The sequence below is a fragment of the Jatropha curcas genome, chromosome 11 (genome assembly GCF_041381405.1).
Source record: "Jatropha curcas cultivar XTBG-Jc1 chromosome 11, XTBG_Jcur_1.0, whole genome shotgun sequence".
Lineage (NCBI taxonomy): Eukaryota > Viridiplantae > Streptophyta > Magnoliopsida > Malpighiales > Euphorbiaceae > Jatropha > Jatropha curcas.
In genome coordinates this window covers 6420863-6442262 of record NC_143161.1, presented here as the reverse complement: position 1 = coordinate 6442262, position 21400 = coordinate 6420863, and the positions used below count along the sequence as shown (strand labels likewise).

At 33.7% G+C, this 21400-nt stretch overlaps 4 protein-coding genes across 4 annotated transcripts; 2 read left to right on the top strand and 2 right to left on the bottom strand.

Moving 5' to 3' along the window:
• Nucleotides 1–404: 404 nt before the first annotated feature.
• On the bottom strand, nt 405–2399 carry LOC105633311 (myb-related protein 315). The gene is made up of 3 exons (XM_012215883.4): nt 1442–2399; nt 1210–1339; nt 405–1117 (listed from the first exon to the last, which is right to left on the bottom strand). The coding sequence occupies exons 1-3, from the start codon at nt 1572–1574 to the stop codon at nt 556–558; spliced, it is 825 nt and encodes a 274-aa protein (XP_012071273.2). The 5' UTR covers nt 1575–2399; the 3' UTR covers nt 405–555.
• Nucleotides 2400–8519: 6120 nt separating this feature from the next.
• LOC149492436 (glycosyltransferase family 92 protein RCOM_0530710-like) lies at nt 8520–10888 on the top strand. The gene is made up of 2 exons (XM_089716152.1): nt 8520–8985; nt 9159–10888. Exons 1-2 carry the CDS (start codon nt 8859–8861, stop codon nt 10748–10750), a joined length of 1719 nt encoding a protein of 572 aa, XP_089572278.1. The 5' UTR covers nt 8520–8858; the 3' UTR covers nt 10751–10888.
• Nucleotides 10889–12042: 1154 nt separating this feature from the next.
• On the top strand, nt 12043–14117 carry LOC105633290 (uncharacterized). The gene is made up of 6 exons (XM_012215863.4): nt 12043–12431; nt 12518–12600; nt 12684–12835; nt 12952–13001; nt 13235–13309; nt 13467–14117. Exons 1-6 carry the CDS (start codon nt 12187–12189, stop codon nt 14017–14019), a joined length of 1158 nt encoding a protein of 385 aa, XP_012071253.2. The 5' UTR covers nt 12043–12186; the 3' UTR covers nt 14020–14117.
• Nucleotides 14118–15261: 1144 nt separating this feature from the next.
• LOC105633279 (alpha/beta-Hydrolases superfamily protein) lies at nt 15262–20127 on the bottom strand. Its single transcript, XM_012215854.4, has 2 exons — nt 18893–20127; nt 15262–16160 (listed from the first exon to the last, which is right to left on the bottom strand). Exons 1-2 carry the CDS (start codon nt 19777–19779, stop codon nt 15623–15625), a joined length of 1425 nt encoding a protein of 474 aa, XP_012071244.1. The 5' UTR covers nt 19780–20127; the 3' UTR covers nt 15262–15622.
• Nucleotides 20128–21400: the final 1273 nt, after the last annotated feature.

Genomic DNA, 21400 nt, shown 5'->3' with positions numbered 1-21400 from the left:
TCATTAGTTATTAGAAATTAAATTTGCCACAATATTTTTGAATAAAGCTCAATGTATTTCCTGAATTTTCATTATTTATAAACAAAAAGCTACAATCTTTTGTCACAATTTACTCTCTAAACATATAATTTACGAATAAATTTATCAAAAAGCCTTTGAATTTGCTATACTTTAACGTAATTTGCTCAAATTTTCATGGGAATTTAGATTTTTTTAAGGTAAATTAAGGACGAATTATAAGTTCAAGAGTCAGCTTTTTGTTCTCAATTGTATATACATCGGTTAATATCAGTAGAGAATATTTTAGAAAAAAAATTAAATAAAAAAATATAGTTTAATCATATTAACTAATTTCTCGCTCTCAAACTTCAAATATTGGGGTTAAAGACAACAACTTAGTCACAATCATCATTTAGTTAATCTTTCTCTTCATGTACATGTTCACTTATCATGAAACTTAGAATATTCAAGATGATTACAGTGTCTTAAATTAATGGTAAAAGTGAAACATTTAGGAATAAATTAAAACCCAAAATTGAGAACAGAACGACATTTCTATTTTCCAAGAGAGAAAATATCATCACCTAAATGGTTGAAGTCATCCCAAGAGAGAATAGAATCAACACTATCAACCCATTGTTGTAGTACCACTGAACAACCATCTTGAACAGAAGAATATTCTCCAATGGAAGGATTATTTGATTCTTCTATAGACATTGAAGAACTATAAGACATATTATTATTATTGTTGTTGTTGTTGTTGTTATTCGTTTCTAGTTGGTTAATCCATGACCCTAAATCCAAACTTCCACATAACATTTCATAGTTCTTCAAAAGATCATCATCACAGGTTTCATCCATTGATGATACCAACTCTTTCTTCCCACTTGTTTTCTCATCATCGTTCTTGGATTGATCTTCCAGCTGCGGCAAATTACTGATCTTTGAACTTGTCTCATCGTTAACACTAATTTTATCTATTTCTGCTTGCTCGATAGACTTATGAGTCACAGGGTCTATTCCGAGTTGCTTTAATCTCCTCTTGATTCTAGTGTTCCAGTGGTTCTTGATTTCATTATCTGTCCGACCAGGAAAATGCGAAGCAATCTTAGACCACCTATACAAAAAAACTGAACTATCAGCATTTACACGAAACAACAGTTATGAAGGCTATATATAATGACTAGCGGTTATACAAATGACTTTTACCTATTGCCAAGACGGGAATGGAGTTGAATAATCTGATTCTCCTCCACTTCTGTAAAACCGCCTCTTTTAAGATCAGGCCTAAGATAATTAATCCAACGCAATCTACAGCTTTTTCCACATCGCAGCAAACCTTTTAACCGAATAATAAAAAAGAAACAAAAAGAATAAGCATTGCCGTTTATCCCAGTTTTCATTTAGTGAACAGAGAAAAGAAAAGGAGAGAGTATGAAACCTGCAAGCTTAGGAACCATACGCCAGCAATGGATACCATTGTTGAGAATAAAGTTCATAAGCTTGTGATCTTCCTCAATCGTCCATGGACCTCTTTTTAGTCCAACCTTATCACAACAAGGTTGCCTTCCCATTTTTCCTGATTCAGCAAAACAAAACCAATATTGCTATATTCTTGAGCCAAAAGTGAAAGGAGAAGAAGATTGCTTTATAAGAACTTGCAATGGAAGCAAAGATGCTGCCAGTTCATTTTCAAGCATAAAAAAAAGGAAAAGGATGTAGTTTAAGAGGGGAGATAAATGATTGAAAGCAAAATAACAATCTTTCTATGTATATAATAATAATAAGTTGATGGAGACAATGGAAATGGTCCTGTAAGCAAGAAAATAAGTGCAGGAAAGAAGAACCAGAGGTGGGTCGTTTTTAGTTGACAAGCAAGAATAGTATTAATTTTTAATATTGTGATACTAATTAAAGTCTTCTCTTCTGAAAAATTAAAAAAATGAAAATAGAGAGACTGGTAGGATTCTTTTGGCCGCTCAAAAGCTGGCCAGTTTTGTCGTTTGAGGGGAACTCTTATTATTATGTCAATGGAAGAGAGAGGCAAAGATGCTTTAGTTTCTAATGTGAAAGTTACCTGAGTTTCAACGATGGACCTAGAGGCTTTAACAACCTTACATTGACCGGATAACACGTGTAAAAACAATTTGTGATAGAAAGAACTCGAACTCGACAGATCTTAGCAGAAAATGATTTTATGTTACATTTCAATTTATTTTCCTTAATTCATATTAAAAGAATAGATATTCTTTTAAAGTTCAACTCCATCAAAGCTTATTCAAGTAAAAATCATGGATTTATAATTAAAATCTAAATCTTTCCCCAAAACCAAAAAAATAAAAATTGAGGAGAGTCCAAATACAATGTTAACAAAAAGCCTTGCAAAAAAAAAAAAAGAATTCACAAAAAGAACAAAGAAAGAGATTGTTTCACTTCCATTAAGAACTCCATGTATTATATTAATATTTGATAAAAAAAAAATGGTAGTTGCAGTATTTTTGGTTCATGTATTTTTCATATAAATGATAAAGAATATTCCTAATTTATAATCTTGAAAAGATTACACTTGCCAGCCCTTGTCGGACAATAGGACAACACATTAAAAATGCTATATTCTAACATAAATTAATACAAAACTTCAAGTGTCTTTTAATAAATTCACAATCTTTTTTTTTTTTCTTTCTAATAATAACACAGAGTCGTTTACAATATATTGTGATTTTAAATTCAAATAATACCTCTTATAACAAACACTAAACTCAGGAAATTAATTAGAAATATATTAAGTTCAAATTTATTTTCACACACTTTCTCAAATAAATTTATTTCGACTTTTATTTTCAAAAAAAAAAATTATTTCAACTTTTAGTTCTACCCCTAATTATAAAACTAATATAAGATTGAATTTTCTAATTTAATCTCAACAGCTAATTTTTGAGTTATAAACAATCCAAATCCAAATTCAAATTCAAATACGTTTTTAGCGAGTCGGGCTTGAGCTAAATAGAGATTATCTCGGCTTGATTCATTTATAGTCTTAAGCAATTATCAATTAGTGAAATAAATTATATACTTGATTTTTTTTTTTTTTTTGCATTAAACTTTTGTCCCTTTAAGTACATATAAAGTCTCAGGGAATTAATTAGTAATTAAACTAATCAAAAGAACTTAAGTTAAAGGATTTAATAACAATACTTATAATCATTATTACCTAGTAAGTGGGAAAAGGAAAATGAATTGTGAGTAAGAAAGCACTCACTAAGCATATTTGTGGTGTTGTTTAGTTGACAAAGCGAAGCAAATATTGGAGTGAGTGAAGACAGAGTCAGCAAATGCAAGGAAAAAAAAAAAAAAGTTATGTTTTATGCATAAAATATTAAGGGAAAATTACTATTTCATCCCTAATTTTGACCAAATTAATAATTTGGTTTTTGTATTTTGATCAAATTATTCGGATATTTCTAAAGTTTGCTTTTGTCTCACAATACAGTTTTTTTTTCTAAAAAAATATTGATTTTCGGTTAATTTTACATGAAAAAGACAAAAAAATCAATAGTGTGGGACCCGCAAAATTTAAAAACAAAAAAAACCATTTCTCTCTTCACCTCCATTCTCAATCTTTTTCCTCCCTCTTTATCTTTTTCTCACTTTCTCTCTCTTCTTTCTTTCTCCTTTACCCTCTCTTATCTTCATTTTATTTCTTATTTTGGTTTTCTTTTTATATTTTTCTTTAAACAATTATCATATTGAATTCCAAATATAAATTATATAGAATAGAATAGAATTTTATATTTTAAACTTACCATAAAAAATATAATAAATTAATATTAACAATGTGTAGTTTAATTGGTGTTTTTTAACTAATTTGAAAAGTGTGAATTCTCATATTCAAATCCTCATTAATCATAAAAATTTTCACCAATTCGGTGAGTCCTTTTTTAACTATTATATAGCTCACAATGTTATTCCGATTCATTGAACCTCTAAATAATAAAAAAAATAATAATAAATTGATAACCTTTCACAAAATAAAAACCACTGATATGTGCTGGTAACTCTTACCTACCAAAATATGTATTCATTCCCATATAAATGCAATATGACAAGCACTTTTCTCATAAATTTTGTTACACTTGGAGTTTTCTTTGAGTATGCTAATCAGAATTTGGATGATGAATATATATATATATATATATATATATATATATATATATATGAAAGAAAAAAAATTGTTTAATAAAAGCTGCTACCATTGCTCATTATCCCAGCAAAATTGTAGCTTAAGCCCAATTACTGGGCTTTGAGACACAGAGACCTTTGATCTTTTCAGGCTTGCCTTTCTAACCCGCCTTTTTTTATATAATTTTCAATGTTAATTTAACTTTTTTTTTAAAAAAAAAAAGAAAAAGTTGGATTCTTGATTTCACTCTTTCTTCAAATTAAATTAAGTATTAGCATGATTGTGTAATAATATCTGTCCTATTAGTGGAAGATATTTAATAATTGGAAAAATTATAAATTTATCGTCATATTATATCATAATTAATTACTTTTTTAAAATATATTATTTTATCTCCATATATTAAATTTCATACAATTATTTTCATTTTTGCTATTAAATTTGAAAGAAAATACTAAGATACTCTATTGTCTCTTCCTTTCACTTCCTATCCATTCTCTATCTCTCTCTCTCTCTCATCTTTGAAATGCATTGTAATTAAATGTGAATATAAGCTTTGTATTCGTTTAGCGGGGTTAATTGCTTTTATTATTTTTTTTTTTGCATTTATTTAAGTTTGGCAGGAAATATAAATTTAAGAGAAATTCAAGGGTATTTCTTTTCATAAGCCACTTAACAAAAAAAAAAGTTGAATTTTTTTAACAAAATGATGATGGTGTATAAGAAGAAAAAACAGAAAAACATAATACACTACAAAAAAATAGCTAATTTGCGACCGACTAAAATCGGTCGCAATTTTGCGACCGAATTGCTACCGATGGACAAACAGTCGCTAATTGTAGCGCTAAAAATTTCCGCGAGTTTATTTTTCAGTTTGCGACTAGTGTACTACGGATTTGCGACCGATTTTACGACCGATTTGCGACTACGTTATATTCTGTCGCAAATTTGCGCGCTTCAAAATTAGAAATAAGTTCTGAGACTGATTTGCGACCGATAGTTTGAGTCGCAAATCGGTTGCAATTTTATTGCAAAGTAACACGATGTCGTCGAGTTAAAAAATTGCGACCGATATAAATGAAATTTGCGACTAACAAGTCGGTCACAAATTTTAGGGCTTTAAAAATCAGATGCCCTCTTTCTTCTTTCTTCTCCTCCTCTCCTCTCCTCCATTCAAAGCGCCGCTCCAGTCCTTCCTGACGCCGCTCCAGCCCGCCTGACGCCGCCATCTCCGCTCCATTGCAACTCCAGTCACTCCATTGCTATTTGGACACAAGTTGAGGTAAGTCTTGCGATTTTTTTTTTTCGATTTTTTTTTTTGTGATTTTATTTGTTTTTATTATAATAATTTTTGGTAAGTTTTGTGTATTTGCGATTAGGAACGAGGTACTGTTATTATTATTATTAATTATTTATTATTATTATCATTATTATTATTAAAATATAATATTGTTACTGTTATTATTATTATTATTATTATCATTTGGAGGTGTCTGGAAACAGTCCTTGTCAGAGCTAAGCGGAGGCTAACGATCTCTGCTTGCCCTTTCTCTAATCTTAGCACTGCTTCTCTTTAAACCTGCCCCACTTTATATCTTGGACGAGGTATAGTTTAGTTGATTTTTCATTTATTATTTGGGATCTTGCAAAAGCTGATACCAAGCTTTTCCCTTTTAGACATATTGGATTGAATTTGAAATCTATTATGACATTGTAATTGAAATATTCAAGCATAATCCATTTTCATATAAAAGGTGCGTGTAAGGAAATGGACAAGTCATTTTAGGGGCTTTGTTGAGGAGATTCTGAATGGTACTTCATATGTGTCTTAGATTAGGCATGTGCACACAAAATACAATTTATTATTATTATTTTTTTATACTGAAACTACTTCGAATGAACTCTACTTTTGGTTCTAGTGTCTAGTGGTTTCATAATTTGAAGTAAAATTTTGTCATGAATGTATTTGCAAGTGATTTAATGTTGAGCCGTTTGACAGGTTGATGCAGCTCTTGATTTATGCCACACACAGAACATAGAGAGAATGATCAAAGCTCACTTCCCACATTCCCAGGTCAAATAATTTTCTTTTGATGCACTTAGTGGCAAAGGGAATAATTTAGCAGCAAATGTGGAGTTAAAGTGAATTTTGGTTATTGCTTGGGAATGGCACCCGTTGTTTAATTTGCTTTCAAGCATAATATGCTAGGATATTTTGTCTTACACTTGTCTCTTTTGAATTATCTTGTAGTTTATTGTGGTTTTACTGAAAGAAGGCATGTTCAACAATGCCAATGTCCTCTTTCGGACGAAATTTGTAGATGGTGTTTCAACTGTCCAGAGGACTGTTGCTGCTAAGCAGAACAAGTGATTGCTGCCACATTATTAGGTTTTATTACTGTGTTACTTTGATGGAATTTTATTATTTCGATTCACATGTTTTGAATTAATGTCCAGTAATGCCTGGTCAGTCCATCTGTTATTAATGTACCGTCACTAGTCGTAACACAGTTACTTAACCCAGTTCCAAATTTTTGTAGTTTGTCTTTAATTTGACATCCCTCAGTTTACCATTCCTATCACTTTCCTGCTTTCTTTTTCCCTATTTTGTTTGTCATTTTAGAAGACTTATCTTCTTTTCCAACTTTATGCTTTTCACTATTATGAAAGCATTAATATATATTTACAGAACTGAGGATGGAGGAAATATTTGAATAGCTTTGCTATTTTTGAGACTTGTCAGATTATGTAGGAATAATTAATGAGGAATAGTTAGATGCAGATTATTGCTCTGTATAACAAATTATGGTTTTATAATATTTTTTTTTTTAATTTTGCGACCGATTTGCGACCAATTTGCAACAAAAAAATAACACTTTAAATTTACAATTTGCGACAGACTTTTTCTGCAACCAATTTGCGACAGCATTTCCACATGAAAACACGACCAAATTTTGCGACCGATTTTTTCAAATTTGCGACCGACAAAAAAAATTGGTCGCAAAATATTTTGCGACAAAAATTTTTGCGACCGAAGTTGTTCGGTCGCTAATTGAGTTTAGCGACCGATTTTTGGCATTTTGCGACCGATTTGTAGGTCGCAAAATGCCGTTTTTTTTAGTGATATAGAGATAAAATTATAATTTTCTCTTAGTAAATTTGAATATAATTTATTAAAAAAATAATGCAGTAAAATTGTGATTTTAATTGTCAATATCTCAACTTTTTTTTCAAACAAAATTCAATGTCCCTCTGCAAAGGATGGAATCAAGGTGGGTACTTTAAAATACATGGGCTGTTTCGATCCGTTTAATAAAGATATGATAATTGTAAATACATTTAGGATGTGTATGATAATGAAATTATTATCACAATGGATGCGGATAGAGATATCTGGATATCCTCTATATTAAATAGTTGGTCATAAATATCTATAACTACTATATCCATTTATTTATAAAATACATATTTTAAATAAATTTAGATTTAAATAATTTAAAATTTACGAATATTCCACCGTCTGGTAACTAATTTAGAACATAGTAAAATTTTTAAATATATTTCAATAATGGTACCTAAGCAGATAGTGCTGATAGAAATATCCTAAACCAATACAGCATGGATGGCTCAAATTTGTGGCATCGGGCGGTTTCCATCCTTATCCTCTGCCCTCCAATTCACCATATTCTAGTTTTGTCCGCTGTTGAATTGTATGACTGTCGCAGTCGTCATTCACAAAGACTCCAAGTTGGACTATCAGCAGCTTATCGATGGCGTGGCAACTGAGAATTGTGCCCTCCGATAGCCAGTGGGTCCCGCATTTACTAAAACGCAATTTCACACCCTATCAATGGCTTTGCGCTTTTGAAGGTTTCTTTGTGGGCATTTTAAAATCATCCTTTCCCCCATCACAGCACTAATTAACACGGAAGGTATCGGATGTGCTGCGCGACGGACCACACTGCACCTTCTATGCCGTTTAATCACCTACTTCTATTTTACAAGCTCCATAAAGGTTTATCACGGAATTAACAAATCAATTTTACTCTGTCAATTAATAAATTTATATTTTATGGGGTGAAAAAATATTAAAATAAATCACAATGTTAATTAAATTTTGTTTTTCATGATAATGTACCTCAACGGTCCTTTTTCCAAAATAATATCAGTGAAAATTTCATAATCACAAACAACAAATATTTCTTATTAAAACTTATATGAAGTGGCAAAAGGCTATTGGTGTATGATTTTTCTGCTTAGAGTTAAAGAGAAACACCAGATTGCAACCCCCACTATTGAGTATAGGCAATGTAACGACCACATAAAAAGTAAAAACCGTCCGGAACGGTCGAAACACCAAATACCAGATGATGAGATGAGAGATATGTTAGCCTTTTCTTTCTCTCTCCCGTCTTCGCCGATTGCCTCTCCCTTTCGCTTTCGTTTTCGCTTTCTCTCTCTTTCCTCTCAACAAAATTAACTTTCCCCAGAAGTTTCAAGTGCCTAGTTGAATAAAAGCACTACTCACAATCAAAATCCACATACTCAGATCAGTGGTTTTAGTTTAAATACGACCTACTTGTATGACGAGAATCGAGTTGTCGTCTTTTTCTATTCTTTTTGTGGTGGTTGTTGTTGGTATTAACAGCAGCAGCCGCCGGCACCAGCAGCATCAGCGATGAAGGATCGTCGGAGACGCGAGGTCGTTTCATGGAGTAGATTCTTTTGGTGTACTATTTTCGTTGTTGTCTCCTGCGTTTTCCTTACCGGCTTAAGGTTATCCTCCTTTCGCCTCTTATTTGGAGGTAATATTTATCTATTTTCTGGATTTTTTTTTCATCCGTTCTTTGCTTTTTGTTTCTTGCTCGGTTTTGTTTGGCAAATTCGGTTAAAATCATTTTTCTATTATTGAATCTTTTTATTTTTCATTATCTTATTAAATTTATTGTTTCTAATATTGAATTTAAATTTTTAACAGATAAATATCGCCCAGAAATTGTTCCTGCATGGAGGCCGCCGTCGCTGGCGGTTATCTTGAGCGATTCTCCGGTGAATTCGGCGTTTTCAATTCGAGAAACAGTTATGCTACCAGACCAGGTTCTCATTTTCCCAAAGTACCCTCGGTTAGGTCGCTTATTTACCAAAGAGGACTTTGACTGCGTCTATTTCTTGGCCAACGCATCTTCATCAGAGCCGCAGGTAAAGCAGCCACCGAATCATATAGATGGTGATGATCTTGATGACCAGATCGTACGGTGTCCTCTCAATCCACGTGGCCTTACAGTTTCTCTAGCCTTAAAATCGGACGGTGGATATATCCAACCTAGGCCCACTCACCGGTGGGACTCACTCGTGTATGAAGCTATAATCGACAGCGACAATACCACAATAGTTTTTGTCAAAGGGCTTAATTTACGACCAGATAAGCTGTACAACGCATCAAAATTCGAGTGCGTGTACGGCTGGGATTTCAGGAGACCAAAATTCTTAATAGGATCCGACGTCATATCCATAGCCCAAGAGATCGTACGATGCCAAACGCCTTTAAGCATCTTGAGCAATCCACTAAAGGTGAACAATTCTATCAAAGTCTCTATTAGGCTCAAAGGTAAAGGAACATTACATTCTGTAGCCCGACTCAGGCTGAAGCTTTCATCCGGGTCCGACCCGAAAGCCCAAAAGCCCCATGAGATGTGCATATGTACCATGTTACGCAATCAAGCAAGGTTTTTTAAGGAATGGGTGATGTACCATAGCAAAATTGGAGTTCAACGTTGGTTCATTTACGATAACAATAGTGATGATGATATTAATAGTGTTATAGAGTCATTAGTGGGTTCAAATTTTAACATTTCAAGGCATGTTTGGCCATGGGTTAAGACCCAGGAGGCAGGGTTCGCACATTGTGCGTTAAGGGCTCGAGGGTTGTGCGAATGGGTGGGGTTTATAGACGTAGACGAATATTTTTATTTACCAACTGGATTGGATTTACACGAGGCGATTAGAAATCAGTCACAGTCTAGTAATAGGAGTAACGTTGCTGAGTTACGTGTATCATGCCATAGTTTTGGACCATCAGGATTAACACACGTGCCGAAGCAAGGAGTTACTGTAGGATACACGTGTCGAATGGTGATAAGGGAGAGGCACAAGAGTATAGTAAAACCTGAGGCATTGAATTCCACATTGATGAATGTGGTGCATCATTTTCATTTAAGGGATGGGTTTAGTTATGTGGATGCTGATATGGGAGTTTTGGTTATTAATCACTATAAGTATCAAGTTTGGGAGGTTTTCAAGGAGAAGTTTTATAGAAGGGTGGCCACTTATGTAGCTGATTGGCAGAATGAGCAGAATGTTGGGTCTAAGGATCGAACGCCGGGCTTGGGAACTAGAGCTGTTGAGCCACCAGATTGGCCTAATAGGTTCTGTGAGGTGACAGATACTGGGCTTAAAGATCAAGTATTGCAAAAGTTTATGGACCCAGCCACAAACATTTTGCCATGGCAAGAGGAACAGGGAGTTTTAGATAGGAAAGCAATTAGCAGAAGACAGCTTAAAAGTTTGTGATGATTACTTGTGGGAAAGATTTTGTTTTTGGTTGTTATGATTATGTAGAGAACAATGAGTAGATAAATTCTTTTTGTAGATCTGTACAGTCAAAAAAACGAACATTATGCCAAAAAAAATATTGATCAAGTTCATATATATTTGCCTTTTTTTTTTTTTTTTTTTTTGAGAAGTGTTGATAAGGAAAATGCTTTAATGGGTTTAAATTGGAACTTCCAACTTGTTTGGTTGTTGAGAAAATGCAGTAAGTGATCTAGAAAATTAGAATCTGAATGCACGATGTTGCTACTTGCTTAAAAAATTTAGTTCCTAGAAGATACCTTGTATGAACTTTTTTTTTTTTTGGGGGCCTTGTATAAAATTCCTAGATTACTGTCAAAAAGTGATTTTTATATTTGGTTTTATAAAGATTTGATAAACTTCTATCGATTGATTCCCTAATATTGTAGAAAATCCGTTCCTCGAGTAATTCTAAGTTTTTGCTATTTGTTTAGTCCATTTGGTGTTGATATTACGTGTAGAAAGTTTGAATAACGTTTTAGAATAATCTTTTACATGCATTAGATGGCCATTATTGGCTTTATATTTTATTAGGAAGCTTGAAAGAGATGATCTAAACCACTAAATTGGTGATTAGATGCTTATGAGTTGTCTTGCTATTTATATAAAGATGAAAGTCAGAATAGATAAATTTAAATTTGTACTTTTCACTGAAAATTTTTATATATTTATTTTGATGCATTAAATATTTTAATTTATAAAATATTTTATTTGACCTATTGAGAAAATATAAAATTTATTGTTCAAAAATTGCATTAATTACATACTAAACTAATTTTTTGCGTACAAATACAAAAAATGTTAAATATTATTATTTTTACTGTAAAGAGAAAAGTAAAGTTTATTTTGCGGTAAGTTCGATTTTAAAATTCAAGATGATCAAAGGTTTGCTTATTCAAGTTGAGGATTAAAGAAAAATAAGTTGCTCTGTCATCCAAAAACAAAAATCATAACAAACATAAGTACAGTATCTTTTTATTTTTTATTTTTTTGTCTTAATTTGTTTAGAAAAAGCAAAACAGATCCAAAACTTCCTCCACAAAACCTTCTCCCATCACCATTTGATCATCCGTAGAAACACGTGCGGTTGGTTGTAGATTGCGGGTTTACCAAACTTTACTGGTCCCGTTACTACTCAAACTACCTTCCCAGAATCCCAGTCTACTGAATTATAGCCGTTACAAATGGCGGACTATTATAGTATTAAATCAATAAATAATATTTTTCAAAAATCAATTCAAAAAAATTCGACCGTTAACCATCTATTGTCCTCTAACTCCGAACGCGTCTCCAAACTTTCTAACTCGATAGAGAAAAGAGCTTTCCATCCCTTTCTCTCTTCCCAAACAGAATCCCAGAAAAATTCACTCCCAAATATGGTGAGCCAAGAACCGAAAAAGTATCCACTGGACCGAACGCAAAAAGACCCAACAGAAAGTGACCAAAATGTGGAGAGTTTGTTTAGTCCAAGATTGAAATCTTTGGCTGCCATGGCTGGTTGGGACGAAGAGTCCATTCTAATTGCTAGCCTTATTGTGGAAGATACACCGGATCGGGAGTTTAAGCACAAGAAACGCTCTGATTTGCTTTTCAAGACTCCACCTTCCAACAGTTCAAGAAGGTATAATTAATTAATTAAAAGTGTTCGGTTATTAATTAATTTCTTGGAAGTTGGGGGGATAATTTGTTTTTTTCTCTTTATATCAGAAAACGCAGGGCTCAAAGAAAGAGTCCCATTTCAACTTCTATCCCTGTGATTAGGCTTGATGAAGAAGAATCTGAAAAACAAGGTATTTGATTCAATCCTTGTCCGTTCAAACTGGATATTAAAGAGAATTAAAGAATTGATTCTTTATTGCGACTTCATTTGCAGAGAATCAGAAAGAGAATACAGAACCAAAAATGAAAGTGAAAGAAGAAAGCAAAACAGAAGGAAATGAATTGAATAAAGAGAATTCTGGTGTTTCTTGCTCGAACAAAGTTCTTCCTTGCATAGATAAACTCAGAGAAGAGCTTTCCTGTGCAGTAAGAGTTGTTTGATTTCTTGTACTGCTGTGTATTTTGGTTTTCTAATTGATTTTGGAGAAGTTTTTTTTGTTTAATTAATTTTAATTGAGTTTAATGGTCTTGATACTTGGCAGATATGTTTAGAGATCTGCTTTGAGCCTAGTACCACTTCTTGTGGACACAGGTAAACCACATCAAAGATGATCCTTTTTTTTTTTTCTTTTGGTTTAATTCTTCATAGGCCTTCGTTCATTGAATATCATAATCATGTCCAGTTTAAGTCTTTTTACATAGATTTTTTTTTTTTTTATCGAACTCAACAAGTTCATACTCTTAGAGTCTAATTTAGTACCATTGAAATAAAACTTATTGGTATTCTTTCTACATGTTTTTAATCAACTTAATTTTTGTATGCAGTTTCTGTAAGAAATGCTTGCGATCTGCTGCTGATAAATGTGGGAAGAAATGTCCAAAATGCAGACAGTTAATAAGGTGCAAATCAACTCCTCTAACTTGAAGCAAACTTTAGTACCTAACATTTACAAGTAGCTATATTAAGTATATACTTAAACTAATTAGTACATAACATAAGCAATTTTATCTCATGCACGTTTAGCAATTAACTGTGTCTATTTTGTGATTTTTTTAGCAATGGAAGATCTTGCACTGTGAATACAGTTCTTTGGAACACAATTCAGCTTCTGTTTCCTCATGAAATTGAAGCAAGGAAAGCATCTGGGGCCTTTAATGCTCGAGAAGCAGATCGCCAAACCCCAGAAACAAGAATTAGTACTGATGTAAGAAACCAACCAGTTCGCCCTTCAGCAGCATCAATAAGCAGGGATGTAAGGAGAAAAAGGGTAATAAGCCCCGAGGAGTATTCTGCACTGTTTGAAAGAGAGCTGCGGTTATTGGAAAGTGGGACACCGAGCCAAGATGAGGATGCTCACTTAGCCCAAAGATTGCAAAGTGAAGGTCTATCGAGGTTGTTGAGGAGAGATGCAAGTGGAAGGAGAAGAGGAGGGATGCCGAGCCAAGATGAAGATGCTGCATTAGCTTTAAGGCTTCAAAGAGAAGAGTTCATGGAAGCTTTTAGGGGAACAAACGAGCAATCAGGAACCTCTCTTTCTTTAGCTAGAGCAAACTTGAGAGCAATGGCTTCTAGAGCCATTAACGTTCGTGTTAGAAGCCGGCCTATGTAGCTCCAATTACAAGCATATTTTGTGTCAAAATTCATTCTCAGAAGTTTTATCCTAATTTTGGAGAGATTAAGAAACGAAATTGTTATTCATTCTCAGAAGTACTTGGATATAAAGTAAGATTGAATAAGCAAAATTACACCAGACGACATCATGAAAGATCAGAATCTGGCTCCAAGTGCTCCTACAAAAGAATAAGGCCTTTACAAAAAGGCTTCACTGAGCCATAATCTTTTATTCCACATGTAAAAAGACTAGTAAATTTACATAACAAAGTGCTCATAAATGCTCTCTTATCATCATTTATATTCAACAGAAAGATAGCACAAGTAACTGAGCAACCCAGATCAGTGTAGGCATCTACTACATGAACTCACCTCCCTCAAAAGTGCTTCCAATATTGAGGCATATAGTAGCCGAACGAATTGTGAGCTGGTCTGTATCTGCACTGAACAAAGAAATAGAGCCTCTCCTATCTCTTGTAATAACCATCCAGGTTCTTTATCGTTTGCCAGCTCAGCTAAAAATTCTTCTTGGGCTACTTGGTGATTCTCAGTGCCATATTCCATCGGAGAATGGCAGGAACCACAGAACCAGTAGGGTGAGGCATAGTTGATCAATATAATTGAAGCCCCACAAATTCCTTGTGCAATGCTATTGGTGATATTTATACTTGATAATAAAAGCATTAACTTCTTCTTAGCAGAAAACCTACAAGTAGAAAAAAATAAAAATTAGTGCCTGTGCACATAGGAGAACACGAAAAGTACACTATGAATCCTATTAGCTGCAATGCTTCAAATATAAGATTATCTCACAAGTTACTTTATGATTTATCTTTGGAGCTTCATTGGTTGTCTATAGATATAAAACTCATCCCATCCTAGTGGACATCATATAAACTGCCAATTTGTCTGATTAATTATGAATTAACCGAGGACTAAGGAATGCTCCTCATAGAACTGTTAAACTAGATGTTATCTCTTTATCTGCATTGGCGATGAAGTTGCCAACAAACCCCAAGTAGCTAAAGATATCCATAAGAAATGAACGGGATAGAGGTGGAGCTAGAGAAAAGAGTGAGATTCATTGATCAACCTTGTTCATGAACATAGTACAGTGTAATACTGTGTATTACACTGTTAAACTAGATGTTATCTCTTTATCTGCATTGGCGATGAAGTTGCCAACAAATCCCTAGTAGCTAAAGATATCCATAAGAAATGAACGGGGTAGAGGTAGAGCTAGAGAAAAGAGTGAGATTCATTGATCAACCTTGTTCATGAACAATAGTACAGTGTAATACACAGTGGAAAAAATATTTCCTTCGAGGATGTCCTAATGTGGCACAAACTCGAAAGAGAGGTAATTTCATCTCACAAGATACTAATCCTAATCCCAGAAAAAGTTCTATCTTACAAAAAAAGGGAAGCCGAAACAACAAAAAGTGAAGAACAACCCAGTAGCTACAACAAGTGAAATAAATATAGAGCCCCTTCATTCTACAAACCCGCCTACTCATGCAGCTGGTTGCTCTTTCACTGTATCATATAATGCTGGCAAATGATGCTCTTGCTACAACCGTTTCCTTGACTGGCTAAACCTTTCAATAAGAAAACTCGTGGCCTCGTAATGAAATGTATTTCTTGGCCCAGATAGCAATGTCCTCAGCACAAGCCTGGGCCTGTGGGGTCTTCAATAGCATGTCGAGGGTTGCAAATTCATGAACTGCATCCTTATACTCGAGAACAGGTGCATCGACATTCACCTTCCTCAGCTCTTCAGAGTAAGCAATGGCTCGGTCTCTCATCCAGTCATGTTCAGCCACCACTGTCAGTGTTGGAGGCATGAGCTTTAAAGGAGGTCCTCTTCCAGGGATCAGGGGGTTGGCTGCTGGGTGGTCAAGGCTGAACTCTTCCTCCGGCAAGAAGAGTTTCCATGCAAGCATGCACATTGACTTATCATAAAAGTAGGAATTTGCCAACTTTATCTCAGAATGTGTGGGGACACTCCCAATGAAGAATGGATACATCAAAACCTGTGCTACAACCTTAACAGGATCCAAACGCTTGCCTGCCTCTACAGCTTTTCGAGCCACATAGTCTGCAATATTTGCACCACAACTCACTCCAAGCAGAACACACCTGTTTGAACAATGAAACAAATAAGAAATTTGACAACAGAAAAACGTTTGCTATTATAGTGAGTTTCAGAAAGGACATGGTACATTTACACGGAAATAATTTATCCATAAATATAGAGTGAAACAGGGTAAATACAGCTCAGAAAACAGAACATAGAACTTAGTATTCAAACATCATCAAGAGAATGTTGCCAACAGATCATGCTTGTGCAGTTATGAAATTAGCTCCCAAGCAGATGATTTCAGATCTATATTGTGGAAATAACCTAATTTCTTTTCGTATCATTGTTACGTTATTGGAATTGACAATGGACTCTTTGGCTGAATATGTTTAGAACTGCTCTAATGTCCAAAAAAACATGGCTGAATATTCAAATTTTGCTGCCACTACCTTTATCATGATCATGCAATAAAGATGCTAGAACACCAAACTAAGAGCATTTCCCAGTTTAAGAAACCAAATTTATAGCATACCAGTAAACCAGCAAAACCACATGAATAGCTATATGTTTAACAAATAAAAAGGAGAAAGTTATTCAAAATTCTTAATCACAACATAATATCTTCAGTAATTTGCAGATCACAGCATTCGTGCTAGCATTGTGAAAGAATTCATCTCAACTCTTTGGAAATAACTAATAAGCTGTCCATCCAAAATCTCAGGTGTATAAGCAAAGCCTGACCTAAACTGTTTAACCCTTAGTCACTCAACTTTGGCCATCCACCACGACATTTACGTAAAAGACAGAAGTATTGTAAGTTTAAAAATGGTTACGGAGGAAAGAGGTGTTATCTTAAAATTGGTAAATCGCTAAAAACCCCCAAAAGGTTGGCATGACAATATGCACATGTCCGAGTCATTCTATAATTGCCATTTTGAATCCTTGTAATGCTGTCAATGAAAAGGAAAGATTTCGAGGGGTTAAAGTGCTTCCTAATACAATAATGCAAGGACTAAAATACAGTCAAATTTTAAAATTTCAAGATTGTGCAGTCAAATTTAGAATGCCGACTAAAAAGCAATTAAGAATTCATTTCTAGACTTGAAGAACTAATGCATAGAGCCTTTGGCAAATCAGTGGAACCAAGTAACTAATTTTGAAACAAAAAGCACAAATTTGTATATTAAGCCACCAAACCTTAGAGAGGATTCAGTAATTTACAACATTGAAATCTATAATTGACCTACTAATTGGCATTCACATGGTCACACAAGACAAAATCAATAAACGTATTTGAATTTGGATGGAAAAGTGGGGGCTTATGCTAAGTTTCTTACATTCCTGGGATATAAATAATGTTCCGGATGCCTTTCTTTACCACCTTGAAAATGAAATAATTAAATAAATTGGAGCCCCCAACCACACATGCACATGTTGGATAATGAGGAGCAACTGCTATTGATAATATTGTTGTAACAGCATATTCATGGTAGGAGGAAGATATAGAACAAATGGGTTTATAAAATCTCTAAGCGTAGGGAATGAAGAAGTTCCACACAAGAGAACACTAGCTATGCGCAAAAAGATAGGCTAAATTGCCAAATATCTCGAACAGGAGTTTCCAAAATACAAACTGCGGCACTCTGAGGTCGCCAAGTTATAAATATGAACTGCTATATACCACCCTGTATGCATCAAAAGATATGCTAAAATACCAAATATCTCCAACGGGAGTTTCCAACAAACTGTGGCACTCTGAGGTAACTAAGTTACAAATATGAACTGCTATGCAGAGGCCAACAAAGCTGCAGTAAGATACTTCAAGATATAATATAGATTGCTGGTTTCTTTGCTTACATGAAACCACCAGTCCTTCCGCTCCATAATTGGCTCAGTTACTACATTTGCCCAATTTTTTCAACCTTAAATCCATCACATTCCACAGCTCATAAAGACCACAGTTGTATAGATCAATGCAAGTATCGCATTATATATTTGCTAAACATCATTTCACCTTTTCAAGGAAAAATCAAACCCTAGTACAATAATGTTCAAAATTTTTCCACACATCATTCAATAAAACCGATAACTCAAAATCTTTCTCCTCTACAAAGAAGCACAGAGTGATAGGTCAATTTAGATTACAAAGTTGATAAGCTGAATCTCAAGATTCACTCGTCCAATTTCTTAATCACAGCAACAGATACCAAATTTTGAAACAGAGAGCAATCTAGCTTGCCACTCAACTAAGAGAGTCATGCATAAACTATAGCATTTCACTAGACTCTGTCAGAAAATTGATATAGCTATACTCAACCAATTGAAAATTAAAACTAAAACAAAATCAAATTTTGAGCTTAACTACAGATCCACTGCAAGCCACCTAAACTTGGTCAACTAAGATCAGAAAAAATTCATAGCACTTCGACACAAAACAAGAATCAATATGAATCTTGTGAAAGATGAACTGCATTCCCCTTCATAAACCAACATAAAGAAAGCATAATCATATACTACTTAAAAGCAAAAAATTAATCCACTTGTTTAATATAACAACATCAATGATGTATAAAACATGATTGCCATCTCCCATTTGACCGCACCAATACCAATACAAATTCTCTGCATTTCCACTGAACTAATCATATTAACTTCTTAACTTCTTTCCACAGGTAACATTGTATTATACAAATAATGCAGATCAGTAGTTCACTTCCAAAACAGAACAATATGCAATCAAAAGAATTTATAATAAAATTCGATTTAAAAAAAAAAAATGATAACCTAGTACCTGGATGGATCGCCATGAGCTGCCAGCCAAGGCTCCACCATGGAAGCTCCAAACGTGTCCACAATATGTCGATGAACATCAGCTTTTTTGGACTCCGCGCCACCATTGGCACCCATAGATTTACTGCACTCTGCCAAATTCGCTTGTTTTCCCAACCAATTTAAAACCTTTAGCCCATCCTCAAAAGCTGCCGGGTACTTATTCTCTGGTGCCAATCTGTACCCAACAGCCACCACAATGACATCACAGAGTTTGGCAATCCTTCTACAAAAAGAATCATTGGCCACCGAATCATTACTCCCACTAACCCAACCACCGCCATGAAACTGCAACATTACCGGTAACTTCCTCGAATTATCGAACGAAGGTGAATATCCTCTATAACCACCACCGACACCGTCGGATCTCAAACTCACGTCTACATCATTGCTACAACCATAACTATTCCTTCTAGACTCTTCTTTTGGCGATAATCCAGTAGTGCTACGTGTTGCAGATGGGCCAAGACTACTACGGCGTTGAGTTTGGAGATGATGATTGGCAATGAAGGTAGCAGGGCTATCATTTTGATCGGAATCGAGTTTTCTAGGGTTAGTTTTCAATTTTGGTTTATATTGGGGTTTGGAATCAGATTCCGGGGGATTGAGAGCTGATTCAGGAAGAAAGATCCGAATAGAGAGAGACGTAAAAGGATCAATATGAATATCTTTAGTGGCAACACCATCCGTGAAAGAAGGATTGGCAGCAGAAACAGACTCTTCGGGTCGGGTTGTTACGCCGAAACCCGGATTAGAATCATCGTGCGGACTATGGATCCGATTTTGTAATCGGTGCTTCAAGAGAAACTTGAAGAAGACACTATACAACTTGACAGCCACGCTTGGCATTTCTCTCTCTATCCCTCTCGTTCTCCGTCCAGATCAAATCCCAAAATCCCTCTCTCAGCCTGCGATTATTCGAGGTATGAGGAGAGAGGAAATGGAGGATTTGGCTATGGGTGTTGGTTTTGAAAGCAATTTTAAATTTTTAGAGGTGGAGATAAATGCATGGTTAGATTGATTAATCTTGGGGAAGTAATTGAAATCTATTATTGGAAAGTTCAATTCTTTTTAAAAATGGGATTTGGATTATTTAGGGTTTTGTAAATCTGTGATTCGGTGTTTTTGATTTCAACTTCAATGGCGATAGAGAGGGACACAGAGATAGATGATGATGATGGGCGTTGTTTATTTGTCTTTTTATTTTTAATATCTATAATTTTGGTAATGCCAGTTCTGTCATGTGTGACGTGGCGACTCTGTCATGAGACTATTTTTATTGTACGTAGGTGATTTGTTGCAATCACTTCTTTGCGACTTGTTTTTAATTGATTAAAATTTGAATAATAGTAAAATTAAATATTTCGTTAATTTGTTAAAAAAAATTATCAGGAAACAAAATAGTAATAAAATTCATAATCTTTTATAAGAATTTCAATTTAAGATTTAAATATCTAATCAATTTGTAAAAAAATTTAATCAGGAAAAAATACTCCATAAAATTCATAAAAACTTTATAATAATTTCAATTTTACAATCTAAAAAAAAAGAAAAATTTCACTTTAACATATAATTTTTAAATTTTTTTATTTTTATTTGTGATAAAATTTAAACTATTTAATTTTATTTAACAAATAAAAATAGATATCTACTTATTTATAGCATTTGAAATTTTGAAAGCACTCTGTATTTTAAAGTTACGGATTTTAGTAAGACAGGAATGTTTTTCGTATTAGTAACACACTTGATTTAATGTGATGTATAACTTTTAATAATAATTTTTTTATTTAAAAATTATTAAATAAATATTTAATTAATTTAATTTATAACTTAAAGCTTTTAATAGGATGATGTCCTAAAAAAATTGATAGTTATAATTTTATAAATTAAAATAAAAATTTAAGATTTTTAAGATACTAAATCTTTTTATAAAATATATAGTATATTTTTAATAAAATAAAACTTAATAAATTTTATTTTTCATCCATGATATGATTTGTTATGTGGTTTTGGATAGGGTGCAAGTGGGCTTGGTGGCGTTGGAGTTTGTGTTTGGGTGAAACGACAGGGACTGTCATTGAAAAATGTAACTGATACGACACAATAGATGCCATGACACCTATCTAAATCAGATAATATTACTTGTGAGTTGGGAAATTAAAATATCCCTACTAAGCAACTATTCGAAACTTTTTTAATTTTAGAAATTAGTTACAAAAATAATTGGCATTGGAGAAAAAAAAATAAAAAAAACACAAATTTTTTTTTTTAAACTACTGATATCTAAACCTCATTATCAGGGATCATCTAATGCGGTTTAGGGTTTAATCACAATTAAAAACTCATCGCCCTTTCCAGCAAGTGTGTTTAACAGATATCAAACTCGAGAGATCTTCTTTTAGGTTGCCAACTGAACCACAGTTCGTAACAGATAAAATATAAAATTTAATACTATATTTCTACCCTCTAA

Coding starts and splice junctions, on each gene's coding strand:
- LOC105633311 (XM_012215883.4), bottom strand. CDS start 1,574: ATGGGAAGGCAACCTTGTTGTGATAAGGTTGGACTAAAAAGAGGTCCA. Junction 1,340..1,441: donor TATGGTTCCTAAGCTTGCAG/GTTTCATACTCT, acceptor TTCGGTTAAAAG/GTTTGCTGCGATGTGGAAAA. Junction 1,118..1,209: donor CATTCCCGTCTTGGCAATAG/GTAAAAGTCATT, acceptor TTTTTTGTATAG/GTGGTCTAAGATTGCTTCGC.
- LOC149492436 (XM_089716152.1), top strand. CDS start 8,859: ATGAAGGATCGTCGGAGACGCGAGGTCGTTTCATGGAGTAGATTCTTT. Junction 8,986..9,158: donor CTTTCGCCTCTTATTTGGAG/GTAATATTTATC, acceptor AATTTTTAACAG/ATAAATATCGCCCAGAAATT.
- LOC105633290 (XM_012215863.4), top strand. CDS start 12,187: ATGGTGAGCCAAGAACCGAAAAAGTATCCACTGGACCGAACGCAAAAA. Junction 13,002..13,234: donor ACCACTTCTTGTGGACACAG/GTAAACCACATC, acceptor TTTTGTATGCAG/TTTCTGTAAGAAATGCTTGC. Junction 13,310..13,466: donor AAATGCAGACAGTTAATAAG/GTGCAAATCAAC, acceptor TGATTTTTTTAG/CAATGGAAGATCTTGCACTG.
- LOC105633279 (XM_012215854.4), bottom strand. CDS start 19,779: ATGCCAAGCGTGGCTGTCAAGTTGTATAGTGTCTTCTTCAAGTTTCTC. Junction 16,161..18,892: donor GCTCATGGCGATCCATCCAG/GTACTAGGTTAT, acceptor TTGTTCAAACAG/GTGTGTTCTGCTTGGAGTGA.